This window comes from Amblyomma maculatum, chromosome 1 (genome assembly GCF_055883805.1).
Source record: "Amblyomma maculatum isolate TAMU_Amacu chromosome 1, ASM5588380v1, whole genome shotgun sequence".
Lineage (NCBI taxonomy): Eukaryota > Metazoa > Arthropoda > Arachnida > Ixodida > Ixodidae > Amblyomma > Amblyomma maculatum.
The window spans coordinates 183,268,974-183,285,895 of NC_139344.1; the positions used below are offsets into that span (position 1 = coordinate 183,268,974).

Below are 16,922 nucleotides of genomic sequence, written 5' to 3' on the forward strand. Positions count from 1 at the left end.
TTTTTGTTGCTGTTGTTCCCCTTATGCACATAGATCATCGCTTGTTCTTCATTTGTTCCCTTCTGTAACCCGTATTTTGTTCCATTTACATGCCTTTCCACTCAACAAATCCTAGAAATTCGCAAAGGTAGCACTAAAGTTAGACACTGGTTGCTTGGTGCTGGTTGCTTTCACGCACACATCACACATTTATGATGTTAATCTTTACAAAACTCAATTCTTCACATCTCTTTTTGAATGCAACTTGTAATAAATCTGGCTAATAAGTATTTTCCTTTTCACATCTCAGATCTTCAACTGAAAACATACCATTTGCATTGAGTGGAAAATGCTGCCACAGATATTTGACATGCATGTGACAGCCCCAAGTGCTTTCTAACCAATTTCGTGATTTTTGGATAATGTGGAAGCAGTAGATTATAGGATGCCATGCAGAAATGTTTTTTACTTCAGTGATGGAAAATATTTGCCATTGACAAAGTACACAGAATCGGGCTCTTGTTTGGCGAATTTTCTCACTTGGTGGCCAATCTTCTGAAGACCTAACCGTCGACAGATCACACACCCGTTTTGTCAGAATTGCCAACCTCAAAGAATGCCCCACTGCAATGACAATTCCGTCGTCAGTTAAGTTGGTGTCAATATTAGCCTTGTGTGACAACTTAGCTTATTTGGTCTGCCAAAATACAGTCTGCTGTCCAGCTGGCCAATCACTGATGTCACTATATGGTCTTTGCCATGTCATGCTAGAGTGATAGATGCTTTAAGAGTGCTTCCAATGTGATCTATAGTGGCGTGAAGTACGCACTACATAATGCTTTTTATTCTAAAAGGTGTTTTGTTGCATTGACCTAATCATTCCTTTTTTTTTTTTTTTTGTGGTGAATTTAGCAATTAGCCACCCCCAACATGTTCTTTTAAGGCCCCGAAGACAGTTTTGATAGAAGGCTGATCACTCATCTTCATCAGTAAGACCCGAACCAGGATTCTATGGGTGGATCTCATGCACGTCGTAGTAAATCCAAGTAATACAAGCACATATACAGCACTGCTTCATGCATCTCCAATTTTTTTTTTAAATAAAAATCACTACGCCTTTGAAGAAAACAACATGTGCAACAGTATAGAGTCATGGATGATATATAGCATACCACAGCAACATAGCCTACAAGTTGACATTTGTGCAGAATTCTGAAAATGTTTCCCCTTCCGTCTTTCTATGAGGTTCTTCATGATAGGACAAATTTGCAAGTAAATAAAGTAAAACCTCGATAATTTTACCTTGGTTATTTTGAAAATCTTGAATAATTTTACAGTGAAATCTCGGTGATACGAATTCGCGAAATTCCCCAGCCAGAGTGCATTACGTACAATTTGCAAAAGTTTGGATGGTCCGAGCACTCTCCCGCGCCACAACGGATGATACGAACCCGCGAACTGCGGCCGCAACCTTGAACACTACGCACCACTCGCACATCGCTGCCTCCACAATCGCCAGCCGCGCTGTAAGTGCGCATCACGGGCAGTTTGCGGCAACACGTGGTCCGCAACCCGCCGACGTTGCGATTTTCTGCTGGGCTCACGCCGCGAAAAGCTTTCAGCGACGCGTGGCCGACAAACTGTAGACGTCGCAATGACCATATCTGGTAGTATCGTACACGGCGGGTGTGCACAGACCGGACATCACTGGCTCCGCGATTGCGATCCGCGCGCAGTTTGCAGCACCGTGCGGCCCACATGTCACCATCTCCAGTCATGCTGTACGCGCCACGAGAAGTACGCAGGGGCAGGCGGATCGCACCTCGCCGGCATTGCAATCGCATTCCACGCCGCGGAAGGTTTGCAGTGGCGCGCGGCCGTGAGTAGTATCCGGTGGCACACGCGCCGGCGGACGCGCACGGGCTACACATTGCAGATTTCGCGCTGTACGCATTGCGAACGGTCTGCGGCGCCGCACGGCTGGCACGTCGCCATCTCTTGTCGTGCTGTATGCACCGCGATAAGTCTGCGAAGGCACGCGTCTCGCGTGTCGAGCTGTGACCGCGCAACCGTAATAAACCTTCTCGGATGTAAACAGATCTGTGCGACTGCCTTTCCCATGCTTTTGCATACTTACTTTCATTAGTTTTTAAGATACGAATTTTTTTGTGACCCCGTGAGATTCGAATCACCGAGGTTTTACTGTAATTTTTTATAATTTCCGTGATACAGTAATTTCTTATGTAAACCTGACCATATCATTCAAAACGGTGGCATGCACCTGCCCATTAATTTACAGGTTTGGCTGCTGCCCCAGATCCCGATTTCACTGCCAAACTGGCAACACCACCTCTGAGCCACACGGCAGCGCCACAGAGCAAGCCAATGTTTGACATGTGAAGCAGGTGCTGGTAGAAAAAGCATGCTTTGCTGTAATGCAGCCATGGATGCCAGTTTCAAAGCAACATGCTCTCATTGCTTTATCATGACACAACCGGAGGCGGCAGTGTGCACGCTTATCACTCATCTCCAGGCCAACTGTGGTCAAGGCAGTGTTTAAAGGTGGCACTGGCATTGAAGCCCCTCCTACCACTATCAACATCAGTGCTTCTCCAGAAAAACAACAATCCAGAATAGAGAGCGAACATATTTGTTGCGCCTGAGGCAGCTAGTCAGGAACAATGTATCCACTCCATGCTGCTTGGGGCTCGACATCAAGAAAAGTCAACTGGAATGCGAATCGGCTACAAAGATTTGAACTGAGCCCCGTTTTGACAGGCCAATCAGTGCAGGTGGTTGTTCTCTTGGATTGTTACAAACCACGAGATCAAACTCCTGGTTAACGAGGGGGGTCCTCATGCCAAAATCCAAAACTACAGCAATAATTGATTGGAGCTGTGCGTGCTCTGCAATGACATCCCGCGAGAAACTGCAAGATGTAAGTGCAGCAGCCGGCAGGCCAAAGGTCAACTTTTGCAAGGCAAGTACAGGCCAACTGCAAAGTTCTAATAAAACAAGCATGTGCCTACAATGAAATTCTTTCCTGTGTATCAGTTTTTCAACCGAGCTCAGTTGATTCGAAAATGTGACTCATTCAAATACTCATTGCAAACCAAATGACTTCGAATTACTGCATAGTCAAACACATGTTCTATTTTCGAAGCATCGTTCACCACTTGCGAGGCTAATAAAAAAAATCACGCAATTGATGTAACCGCATGAGAGCTGCAATAATTAACAATTATAGTGGAACCTCTATTATAAGTCTCATTTATGCAACGACCCGCTTTTTATAAAGAATAGGTCCAGGCCCGACAAACCCATCATAGGAATAATGAATTAAAAACCTCGACTGTACAACACCCCACTTCGTTAGACAGCCACCGGAGGCCATGGTCAAGAATGGAAGATGATGGCTAAGCCTTTTATCAGCAGATGTCACGTCAACCTAGAATGTTTGTAATTATAAACAAGACAGAGACAAGTGCATGCTTTGGTGCAATACAGCATATGATGGTCTTTAATGACAATTCTGTTAACGGCATGTGACTCCCCGCTTGCGACCCGCACTCGTAAGTGCGTGGCGGTTGTCACCTAGCCCGTTTTTTGCTCGCTCATGAAGAGAAATCAATTTTAAGCTTGTAACAGTATGACATTATTATGCCGGTGATGACGCGATTAGACGTTTCTATGATTATCAGTCGCTAATTCAGAATCTTTGTACTGGTGCTTCAGTGGGGGAAAAGTTAGGCTTAGAGCCACCGGGCAAATGGGCTGTACATCGCCTCATGAAGTTCCTAGCTGTACTGGTCCATGAGTAGAACTGTGCTGAATCTAGTACAAGGCAGCACTTGCCCTGTGTCAAGTCGGCCTCTTGTCTACCAGCATCACCACTCGGCATCAGTAAAAGAGGCATATGAACATATGGGCACACATACAAACTGGTGTCTCAAGAAACAGGTATGCAGGGATATTGTGCCCGTGACAAATCTCTCTAATCAAATGATGACACAAATTTAATGCGAGAACAAAGGGGAAAAGGGCACAACTGGTGTAGGGGCAGCACCTCTGCCGTTGCAGAAGTGCACTTTTGACACCGATGCTGCATTTCCATGTGTCACTTGCACCAAGGAGCTTCCATTTTTCCCACTTTTTTTTTTTTCATTCTCCTCTGAAGTGGTACACGGATAGTCAAGTAAAGCTGATGAGGTAGGGTGCAGTCAACCATGGAAGTTCACCTTAACCGATTAGTGCATGCGAACTGCTCATTGTAATAGGATATTTCTTTTTATTTATTTATTTTTTATTTTTGCATTCACTCTATGAGAAACAGTTCTCACAATGCTCCTCTCACCAAAGGAGTCTGCTACAGATGCTACAGATGAATCTGCTGTAACGAAAAATATGAAGTACAGATATCTATGGGGACATAGTTTACTACAGCAGTAAACTACTACTACTGCTACTATTTATGCATTTTGTTTTATACAGAAACAAAATACATGAAGCACTACTGCTTGAGAATGCTGGTAACTGTGCGTGGCCCCATGCAACATTATTTCAATGGAAGGCACGAAAAAAATAGGAGGCCATTCACAGTGATGTGCACTTTTGAAATGCAACAATGCCAAGTTTTTCTCTGTTCCCGTGCCACCAAGTAAGGCTGCATAAAGCCATTTTGCAGAAGCTTCAGAAGCTAAGCTCAAGATCTCAAAGCTATTTATACTCTTTCTGAGGCCCCCACTAACACCAAGGGTGATAATAAGGGCCTCATGCTAGCAGCATGATGGTGCCACATGCCAGTAAATACAAAAAATGCCTGTCAAACAGGTAGGGAAAATGAATTTGCATTTCTTGAAATCCTCCAATTGGTCAACACATCTGCCGTTTTCTCTTACTTTGCCAGTGATATAAGCATCCCAAAAGTGACATAATTGCACCTGTATTTCCAACAGTGTCAATAAAAGAAATAAATGAACTTCATTAGCCGTTTTCTAAGCAATGCTGTCACATTTTCATGCAGAAAAAAGCACTGCTACTGTTCTTGAAAGCTAGCCTATATGCCTAGAGTAGCTTTTCCTTTTTAATGATGTTCCTTTAGTGTCCCTTTAATGCTAGCAAAAGCAAACTTAATGGTTTGTGGCTTACACGGCACTTCCTAAAAATAGCCACTCACGTAACAAGCAGCCCTTAAAGAAGATGCCGCCTTCTCCCTTGACCGCAGCTTCCGCTTCGCCTTCTTCCTTGAACTGCACAAAGCCAAAGCCCCCCTTGTGCAGAGAGATGCCTACAAAAAAATTCAAAAAGAAAAATGAGAAATTACAATAAGACTTGTCCACATGCCAAATACATTAAGGGTGCATAATAATGCCACAAGAAAAATTTGACCCTTAGTTTGCTATCTTCTTTGCACTAGAATGTAACTGCACCAGTGACATTTTCATCCGACGAGATCAGAAGATCCGCTTGTAACCGCAAGAAAGTTCATTATGGTTACAGACTACTTTCTTGCCTTGTACAGAAGTAGCAAACACAAGAAAACAACTTTACTAGCAAGTTGTTGTCAAGCACACAAGAAGCATACGTGGGCCTGGAAGCCAATGGCTTCACACTTTTCACTCCTGCTGCACAACCGTAAAGACGCCCCAATCTCAAAGCACCTGCAATATTCTATACAAATCTATAAGACAAAAGTAGTGCAATGTCCTCAATTTACACAGGCACTTAACCGCAAGAAAGTTCATTACGGTTACAGACTACTTTCTTGCCTTGTACAGTAGTAGCAAACACGAGAAAACAACTTAACTAGCAAATTGTTGTCAAGCACACAAGAAGCATAGGTGGGCCTGGAAGCCAATGGCTTCACACTTTTCACTCCTGCTGCACAACCGTAAAGACGCCCCTTCAATCTCAAAGCACCTGCAATATTCTATACAAATCTATAAGACAAAAGTTGTGCAATGTCCTCAATTTACACAGGCACTTAGGTGCCCCTTTCCAAAGCCCCTTCCGGAGAAAGCCAAATCCTTATGAATTTACTAAGCCGCTGAGCACTCCCAGACTCCCACAAACCACAAGTTTTCATTTAAGATAGAGACCATTTAGTACCTTGAATTTCGCCGTACTTTGAAAATAATTTCTGCAAGTCTTCACGCTCTATGTGCTTTTTGAGATTTCCCACATAAATGCGCGATGAGGCTTTCGCTGGATCTGATGTGTCGCTGCTCATATGGGTGTCCATCAGCTTTTGCTGAAAATATGAAAAGACACTGATTTAATATACTTAATGTATCTTACACAGGACACTAGTTTAGAGGGGTAACGAACAGGAAAAGCAGCAGTACATACAAGATCATAAGAGCAGAAAAACATAAAACAAGAGCACATGTATCCATATGAAATAAAATGAGGCACAACACAGCATTTTTAAAAGTCAATGAACACATAAAAGCATGACAATGTTTACACAGTGTGTATTATTCTTACAGCTTGTAGGAGAATAATGCATAGTTAACTCTGGAAGCCACAGTGTCAGGAAAACTATTGCACACTCAACGGCATATTGACGCGCAGAAGAGTTAAATGCCAGCATCCCACCAGATATGCCCTAAAATCAGAGTTTGAAGCCGTGACGTGTGTGAGGGAATGTCAAGTGAAAAGGGGGGAAAGATTTATTCTAGCCCTGGCTTGCACCAAGTGTACTGTTACCAGCAGATAAAATGTGCGTCCCGTCATACCTTGGCATAATTCAGGCTGTCCAATCACCCGACTGCACTAAAATTTCAGTCCCCCACCCTACATAGCCTGTAAATTTCTGCTGACGATAGTACATTGTTGTGATGCACACAAATGCTATCGCCCATCACAACTAACGAGAAGTATTCTGTTTACTTAGTGTTATGTCTGAATATACTTCAATTACCTGACATGAAACAAGAAAAGAAGCTAGTTTGCATGTTAAATATTTTAAGCTACCATACTGATGCGACAGACTCCAGTTGTAGATGGATGAAGGTCAAACAGCAGACTAAGAGCCTTAGGTGGGTACTTCAAATAAATTACAGCAGTACCCCAATGCACCCAATTCATCATTGCAAATGTTGGCAATAAGCACAAATGAAATGAGGTTAGATGTAAAATGAATACCTGGGTATTTATAAGATAGAGTATAGAATAGAACGCCGATATAGTAGGTGATTAAAATGAAAAACAGTTTCCTTCTGCGTTAATGCCTTGATATTCCACATTTAGATGTTACAAGTCATTAACAGTCCTCAGCAGTTGTTTAGGTCAGCAGGCAGTGCTAGACGATTTTTAATGCTATTAAGCATGCAACAGATAATGCAGCCTCAAGGTTCGAAGCTATCATAAATATCAATAGGCAAATAACGAATATTATGAAGGATAAAAGCCAAGGACACTGCCCTGTGGGACATCTAAAGTACCATTAAACAGATGCTAGGAAAAGCCATAAACAGCTGTTAGCTGCCAATGCAGAACTAAAAGTTATGGGGCCTAACAGTTCTGATGCTGGTTATTTTTCCTATCAGGACAAAGAGAGGTACTTCATCACCTTTAGGATATCAAGACACACGCCAGTTCTTTGTTACTGCACATATTAAAGTTCAAGTCGATAGCAAAGACCACCATTCATATAAACAACCCTTTCTAAATCAATGCTAAACACGGAAAAAGATACTGCATTTGAGGAGGCATGAAATTTGGACAAAATTTTACAGTCCTATAATTTGCATGCAAAATAAGACTGGCTTGCATTTATAAAGTTTAACCAAACTGAAAGGGGCTGACAACAAAATTTCAGGGATCCAATTATTATTTATTTTTTTGCGAAAGAGGCATGCCCTCGGTGCAAAATTCTAAAGTGATTTTGTTATAAACATTGTAAACATGCTTACCAAGAACATTTCCATCAGCGGATGTGGTTAAGTATCCTCATGCTGAAGACCATGATCAGTAAGCGCGATATCAATTGCACACCAGCAAAAGTGACAAAAACTTCACATAGCCCCAGCCACCAGTCAGTAACTGGGCAGTTTAGTATACAGCACAGCATCTACCTGAGTTCACACCTAAGGCTATTGCCCACTGCTGCAGCTCAGTAGTTCCAGCCCTTGACTACAACATCCTCATAACGCATGTGTGTTTCTTTAGGACACAAAACGCCAAGATTTACAATATCGATTTGTTGCAGCAAGATAAGGTATACCGTACCGAAGACAATTTTAATATTCCATGAATACAGCTTCAGAAGAGAGATGCATGGTAAGTGGCATCAACTAGAATCATCAACTAGTCGTCGCGCTGGAGCAGGTTTTCTTGCTCCGGAATGACGATGCTGGTGAAGCAACTCGAAATACTCTAGCTTGGTCTGCCGGCCTGACTTGGATCTCGCCAGAAGTTCAAGTCAGCGATGCCATAACATTCAAAAGTTGCGGGATATCTTTGGCTGTTTCACTTTGACTTAGTTTAAGGGGTTTAACGTGCCAAAGCGACTCAGGCTATGAGATACACCGTAGTGGAGAGCTCCAGAAATGTTTACCTAAGGTTCTTTAACATGCATTGACATCACACAGCACACGGGCACCTTGAGTTTCGCCTCCATCGAAAGGCGGCCACTGTGGCCGGGATTTGATCCTTGGCACAGTAGTCGAGTGCCCTAACCATGGCACCACCGCGGCTGTTTTAGTGCTTTCAAAAATATCGGTTGAGGACACTGGGCATCACCGTGTTTTTTGAGCCCATTTTTTGAAGTGCTTCTATCAAAAAAACACCTACGGCCCCACCTATTTATCAATCCCAGCCCATTTTGGCACTAGGGTGCGACTTAACATACAGAACCGCTTCAGCATTGCTTCCGCCATGGGCTCTGCATGTTCTGCTGGTAGAACGAGGCTGAATTGTTCTGCAGAAGTTTAGGTCGCTCTGTCCAGGTTCGGGCGCCCAGCTTCAATCGAGCAGTGGAAATCACCATCAATCAGCAATATGGACAAAGCATTTTACCAGAGTGCACTGAAGAAAGCGTAGCCTATAAAAGTACTAAAACATTTTTTTTAAAGATAAAATAGAAGGTTCATTGCAGGACGGTGCTTCATCTTGTTCTATACAATTTTCAGTGCGATTCTAAACATTATTTTCTTTTATATGAAAGTCCTGATTCCTCGTGTATGAGAATTTCCAGAAAAATCTTGCAAAATATTTTTGGCAGGTTGTTGGTGCCTTAAGTATGGAGGTTCCCAGTCAACAGGTACTGAGACTGGAAGCATTTAAAGCATTTTTTAAAGGAATAGGAATCCCAAATTTTGGTGTGTGTGTGTGTGTTCTGCCTTATTGATGGCTAATAAGACATTAATTAGCAAACAGACTGGTGTCAGTTTCAGGTTTAACTGCCAAAATGTGGCTACGACATCACAGATTTGAGACAATGTTGAGGCCACTAAAAGCATTACAAAAATGCTATTTACAGCCATTTGTTAATTTACTGCCATTCCAGTTCTATGGGCAGGCTGGCATGAGAGTTAAGTGAACCAAAACGACAAAGCAGCAATTTTATCACAGTTCGTGTGCACTTGACATGACCTCAATGTCATGTCAAACTATTTATGACATTATAGCTGCTGCTTGGAGGCTAAAACCGAGACACACACAAAACAATTTGAAAACCACTTAGCCAGCAAGTTGTAAAAATGGCAGTCTCTATATATCGATGTCTGATGCACAGTTTAAAAAAGAAAAATGCAAAACCAAGTTTTTATGTCTGTACTCCTTTCAATATATTTCCGAGCTGATGATGTAATACCAGAAGACAACATTTATGAGTGGGCTCGAAATTCCTTTTACAGTAATATTAATAGGAGCCATGCATGGTTTGGTTTATAGAGTTTAACATCCCATAGATACTTGGATAGTGGAGGGCTCCAGATAATTTCGACCCCCTGGGGCCAACAGTGTAGACACATGGGCACCATTGAAATGAGGCCTCCGCAGCTTTCCTGCATGCTCCAATGTAGGAGCTGTAAAAATTTAAAGCAGGCAATCCTTTTTTATTCTTCTCAGTGGTGGTTGGAACATTTCTTCTTTATCATTTCAAAAACTTTGCCAAGAGTTTTAGTAAGAATCATTAACATTTTCTAAAACTGAAGAAAAATGTAGTGAGCCAAACTACACAAAGGGCAGAACCGACATATTCTAAGCACACAGACTCTCGCTGATTCCACCAGTTCGCGATGTGTTAAGAAGCTGACTGAACAAATTGTTGATGCTTGCATAATGTTATAACAACATTGGTAGGTTATACTTGCTGCCTGTCAAGCAGACAAACCTTGTCATTCTTACGGTATTTTTTATACAGTCTTCACGTGACTATTCGTACAAAGGCAGAAATGAGACTAAACATTTCAAGTAGACACATTTTAAAGGATAATTGGATATGATAGCTGCTGCTATCTATTTAGTTGCACTGTACGCACACACTCACTGTACAGTCTGTCAAAAGTAACCACACTACATGGCTTGTTTCTCCACCATCGCGTGAAGCAATTATGCAACCTCTGAAGCTATAAATCTTATAGATAAGGACAGCCCTTGGCCTCACATGTCAAGGCGGTTTAATCTTTTAGGAAGTCACAAGAGCTCCTTTGTATAAAGGAGAAGCAATCCCTGTAGCCTGGTTACTTTTGGCAAAGATGATACATGCCTTCAGGATTAATATATTTCAACCTGCCTTACCATACACCACTCTTTCTGGCAACGTGCATAAAAGAATATCAGTAAAGCGATAGCGTGAGGAGCTGAGATAGCATATAGATCCGTGAACAAATAATTTCAGCAATTACTCTGGTTGAAGCTCTACAACTCATGTGTCAAAACTGATAAGCATTATATTGCACTTCCATAAATGCAGCATGTCATGTGCACAAGAGTATGTGTGTTGTGCACCGTTTCTGTAATCCCTTGGTTTATGCAAGCGCTGTACTATGGCAGACAAAAGTCTGTGGACCATGCAAACTATAACCAAAGCACTTAACTTTCGCATCAACTGGTAGTCTCGGACCATTATCTTAGATGTGAAAGTTGGACTTTAGTTCTTTCATGTGTGCTAAAGAACTAAAATGATGATTCCTTTACATCGTGCTTCTAATCCAAAATCACCAGACATGTGGTCCAGAGACTTTTATCCCCGATACTAGTACATTATGTGCCCATAATTAAAAAAATGCAGATTGATAGAGTTCATATTATTGAAGTGCTTGTCACCAATTGTAAAACTGCTGCCATTGACCGCTGGCCAGTGAACAGAGGTCGCAAAGGGCAGCAGCACTCCGAGTGCTTAGCACATTTGGCTAAGACATGTAGGGGTGTCCTATTTATGTTGTGTTTGATGTCACTTCCTGAACACCGGCACTAAGGTATAGTACGCTAGAACTATAATAAAAATAGTGCATCTAATCTGATGACACCATCATTTCAATTTTATTACTTCCAGGTCAATTTTGCTGATATTTTTTATCTTATTGTTGTACCTATATAGCTGAATTCTTATTCAGAGAGTATTTAAAACTCACGTTTTCTTATAGTGTATGCAAAGCAAATTTCTTTTCAAATTACTATTACATTTCTTTACTTCCACAAAGATTATTTTCATCGTACCAGCTTGTCGGGTCTGTTCATAAATGCTAATTTCATCCTTCACATCAAGAGTACTACAGGGGTGCAACAGCTCAAATAAGATTTGCAGCAATTTTTGGAGCAGTAAAATCCATATTTGGAGCAGCTCACAAGAAAAAAACTAATGCAAAAAGTAATTCAAATTTTGGAGCTGTTAAACAGAAAGAAATCTTACTTTCGGCACAAAAAAAGAAAAAGAAGAGGTGTGACTACTTTGACCGTAAGAATGTGAGCCAAAGGAAATCTAGCAAGGGCCACTTACCATCGGCACTGTGTGTACTTATATTTGTAAATAAGCGTTTTGTATTGCAAGGCATGCTATCACAATAAAAAAAAAAATAATGTGAGCCATAAAAATGTGGAGGCTAATTTTTCAAATTCGGGGACCGAATAAAAATTGAAAAAGCTAGAGAATATGCTTTTCTTTTATCTTTGCATCTAGTGCGGTTTGACAATCTTAATCACGGGATCATATGTCGCTTGCAAGGCCCATAAAACAATGTTTTACTCTCAGTGACATCAACAGCTTGTGTCGTGTTTGAAGCCGTGACTAGGAGCAGCCGGTGTCCAGAAGCGAGCGCAGTACAAAAACAAAATGTTGATTAAAAAGCAAACACAGAAACAAAGACAAAAAGGAAAAAAAAAACTGCGAACAAAAGGCTAAACGGCAAATGCCAAAGTGAGAAAGCAAGTTGTAAGCAAAGAAAACTGATGAGCGAGCGCGTCTTCGGCCCGTGAATTACGCTTCTTATGGGCGGGCGATGACTCGGTAGTTTTGACATGATATTTTGATTAAGGGGAGGCGGGTGATTACCCAAAATATTAAGTTATGTATTTCGTGCACACAGCAAAATTTATGGTATTTCGATGTTGCAGCATCCACAAATGTTAATTTTGGCAGTCTCGGGATCCACTGCGGTGTTATAGAATTCAATAGCTAAGGCTGCTGCGCATTTTCCGACCTGCTGACGCCCGAGATAACTTTCACTTATACCACCTCCAGTTATATTAGCACAAACACAGAAGCCATAACTGCCGCACCTCCTACACTATCTGACGATAGGAAAGTGAGTCTATCAATGAGACAACATAAAAACAACCTTGCTGTACATGAATGGCCTAACAAGTTATCGGAAACTTCCACAAAAAACTAAGGTACATCCAATGTGGCGCTTAAAAACAGTGTTGAAGTATTGCTCCAAAATCACAAGTACTACCAAGGTTCTTTTCGTAGTGCAAAGTAGAAGCGGTTCCGTTGCGTTATGGGGATGCTTCACTGCATGGACAGTTACTCGTGCGGTGAAGCATCTTCAAACTGCAACGGTTCAGCGAACTTGAAAAATACTGAAGTAAAACTTATTGCTAGCCTAGTTGGTTCATGATCGTACGGGAGAAAACTAAGCACAAAAAAAGACTAAGTGCTGTCTCCTCTCTTGTGTTTGTCTTTTTTTTGCGCTTACGTTTATCTCGTACGAACTTGAAAGCAGAGAAAGCACATGGAAGCAGAGAGAAAAACGTTGAGAGAGGCATGCTACAGTGTTTGAAACATTGAGTGGCCATGTCACGGCCGCAGAAAGTTATTCCTGAGTATGGCAAACTTTTGCGGAGAGGGCATTTTCGCGCAGCGTGGTGCAGACGTATCAAAATGGCGCATTTGGTGCAGCTGTTGCATCTTTGGTACTACACGAGTGGTTTTGCAAGTATTACATACGCTACAACTGCCAACACTTCATTTCACTGTGAACTGTTTTATATCAAGTACAGTACAGTCAAACATACTGGCAGAGCAATGAGATAGATTTTTTCAGGTGTGGGGTGGATTAAGCAAAGGTAAAAAATAATGATTTCTCCCCTTTGTATAAAACAATGTGTAAAGGAGAACGCCAGCTGCTTCCTTTCTTTTTCATTTGTGCTCGAATCATGCCAGACATTGATTCTTTCGTTACCACGCCTATTCAAATCGATCACCAGTGATCAATGCTTTATATCGAAGTTTTCAACACGCTGGAATCGTTTCTCGTACACCTAGCCCACCCAGTGGTTAGTCTAGGCACTGCACTTGTAGAACCAGTTTAAATTTTTCCGCTCTGGCAACGTTCTTATTTTTGATGGACCTTTTTGAGAACAAATGTGCATGTCTTGCTGCGAAAGGGGGGTGGTGGCCGCGCTTGAAAAACAAAAACAACCTGCTAATCGTGGTAGTGCAGCATTAATATCGAATTCTTGTGATCGAAAAACTTCCAGCAAGTCAAATCTCGAATTATATTATCGGTTTTGTCATCTGACAATGCTAAGTGGTGACAATTACCAAAAATGGCGCCAGCTATTCACTAGTGAGCTTTGATTCGGTGGTGTCATTCTGTGAAAACGCATTCCTGAAGGTCCGCCGCATTTCCAACATGTATACACTGCTTTTACAGCCAGTTTGCAGCAGTTTTGGTTTGGTGCCTCACGAAAACCAGGAACTGCTTCTCCGCATGGCACAAGAAATGAGGCTGTTTCCTCCTGTAGTTCTTTTCATTCATGGGCAGTATCGAAAATACATGTACCTTCGATACTATCTTTAGATACATTTTATGCATCGGTATTAGGTATCGTGTGCTGAAAATGAAAGTATCGGAGTATCGGTATCGAAAATACATTTTTAAAGTATCATGTATTTTGAAGATACACGATACTAAACAAAACTTCAAATATTGAAACCGCTGTGATACTTTGGGTAGACGGCGCTCACTCAGACGGTAGTACAGTCCCTGCGACAGCTCGGCTTGTAGCACCGCCCGAGTTTTCTACAAATTCCCCGGCCCGTCAGTGTCAACCACATTTCCAGATTCCCTTTCTTTAAAACTTGTGGGGCCCTGCACCACGTATCCGTAAGGCCCGTGCGCGCCGCGCATTCGAAGGCCGCGCCACTATCCCAATGCCCCCTGCGCGGTGCCTGTTTCCCTCTCCCCACTCGTTCGGGGATAACCGGTCCCGCGCGAGGGGGCTATAAAGGAAGCCTCGCGCCGCCGTCGCTCGCTCTTTGGTCCCTGCCTCCTCGTTCCTGCTTTGCTCCTGGCGCTCTCCACGGAAACGACCTGCAGCCGCCCGGACGACGACCTAGCACCGACTTCGACGATCCCTGTGAGATTAAAGATGTTTGTCATACGGCCCACTGTGTGTTTGTCGTGCGCATCCCTCGGGCAGAAAAATCACCCACAACTGGCACCCAACTGGGGCTGAATTAGCACCCATGTGGACGATTTCTCTGCCAACGTGGCAGCGCACGGCAACACGACGGGCCGGTCCTTTGTATGTTAGGCGTGACGCCATTTTGAGTTTAGGGCTATCGTGTGTGCAGATGACGCGGAGTGTAGTATAGTAGTGTTTGTACAGTGTTTTAATTTTGTTTTGGGTTATGTGTGTGTTTTTTAGTGTCGGGCGGTTTGTGTTTTAATTTTTTTTTTGTGCATATGTTAGTTTTATGAAGTGTTTAGCCTTTGTGACTAGCCTCCTGACGCGGGCTAGTTGGTAGTCGTGGCGTACAGCAGTTCTGCGGCAGCCGGCCGGCCTTAGTTGTTGAGTACAATGTCTCCGAGAAAAGACGTGCCAGATAGGGCCGCCGCTTCGGACGCCAGTGCGTCCGGAAGTGAGGTGAGGGATGCAGTAGAGTCTGCGCAGGTTACCGATGCGGCCGCCCTGATGAGGCAGAAGTGTTGTCGGTGTTCACCCGTCAGCTCGGTTCGGTGGCTAGCGCCAACCAAGCCACAGCTGCGGCGACAGTCTCGCGTCCGCGGATAAATGTAGAGGTTCCCTCCTTTTCCGTCTACACGGACGTGAAGTCGGTCCACGAGTTCTTGCAAGAACTCGAGGATTATCAGACGGCACTGGGTTCCCCAGACGACGTGGTGCTAGCGCAGGTAATCGCCGTGGCACTTGTTGAGAGCGCGGCGCGGTGGAGACGCTGCCAGCCGGCCTTCCAGTCGATGGCAGACTTCACAGATCGCTTCAGCGCCGAGTTCTTGCCGCCCGATTACGAACGCCGGATGCTTGAGGAGCTAGCGTTGCGCACACAGCACCCAGAGGAGAGCCTCCTCGAGTATGTACGCGCAATGCAGGAGCTCTACAAGAGGGCAGATCCCACGGCAACCGATCTAGAACAGGTCACGCGCGTGATGAGGCAATGCCATCCGCGCTTCAAGCCGTATTTGCGGGGACGTGGTTTTGCAAACCCCGAGGCCCTAGCACAGGAAGCGAAGGTAGTGCAGGCGGATTTACTCGCTGAATTGTGCTACCAGCCACCCCCCAGGCCAGCCGAATCGCTAGAGCCGCGATGCGCCTGGGCCGGAGGCCAAGACTCCGTGCCGCGCGCCAGAGGCGCAGACGTAATGACGGTAGGGCAGGAAAGGCCAGCGGAAGGCTCCGCTATTCCTCGCGCTCTTGACCCGTACGTGTTCGAGCAGCGGCGTCGAGCTGGGCTCGCCAGCGACGTCCGCACAGGCGCGGAGAGAGGGGAAAGACGTCCCCAGCCGCTTCGTGGAACGCGGCATCCCCCGACCGCGCGGCAGGTGAACGATCGGCTTTGCTGGAATTGCAACCAGCCGGGCCACATGGCACGAGAGTGTCAAGCAAGGCGTATGCAGGGAAACGCGGACCACCGGCGGCCATAATTGGTGACACCAGCCTGTCGCCATCGGCGGGAGAATTTCGTGGTAGCCACGGCGGAAAATGGGAAATGTACTCCCACGCCGCGTCGCCCCGGGAGCGTAGAGGCTTTTGTCCCCCTCGCCTGTAGAGCGCAAGGAATGTTGTCGCGCTCGAGCCCTTTTATGCTAGTGCGGTTAGCTGGTCAAAGCTACTCGGCACTCATTGACACGGGCTCAACTCTGTCACTGGTCGGTGATGATGTGTTCGAGGCCTGCCGTAGATGTAACATCCGTGTCAGGCCAGCAGAAACCCCTTTGAGCTTAGCAGCAGGGACGACAAAAGCGGAAGGAGCGGTGCGTCTGGTCCGGCGTTTTGACGGCAGGAAGCGGAGGCATCGCTTCGTCTATCTGCCCGGCTTAGCCATACCAGTTATTCTGGGAAGAGATTTTCTTTCGAGCGAAGGCATTGTGCTTGACATGGGGGAGAACGGCTATCGCTACAGCCCCTCCACCCCCCTCATTCCCTTTGTTAGCGCACCCAAACAGGAATGCGTCGCTGAGCGAGCGAGCGTTCACGCTTGTGTGGCAGACAGCTCTCTCGTGACACTGAATGGTAGCCCATTAGAAGCA

The 16,922-nt window shown here is 44.3% G+C and overlaps 1 protein-coding gene across 3 annotated transcripts in view; it reads right to left on the reverse strand.

The window, feature by feature from the left end:
* The window catches only part of Neos (nuclear receptor coactivator protein neosin), a 105,038-nt gene that overhangs the window by 73,077 nt on the left and 15,039 nt on the right, over positions 1-16,922 (reverse strand). For 2 of the 3 annotated variants that reach the window (XM_084589758.1, XM_084589759.1), the window contains 2 exons: positions 6,088-6,229; positions 5,156-5,266 (listed from right to left, as the gene is read on the reverse strand). The exons of the other annotated variant lie outside the window; for it this stretch is intronic. In XM_084589758.1, the coding sequence (XP_084445884.1) occupies positions 5,156-5,266; positions 6,088-6,220 (244 nt within the window). In that variant the 5' untranslated portion in view covers positions 6,221-6,229. The remainder of the gene's footprint in view (positions 1-5,155; positions 5,267-6,087; positions 6,230-16,922) is intronic. 3 annotated transcript variants of the gene reach the window in all.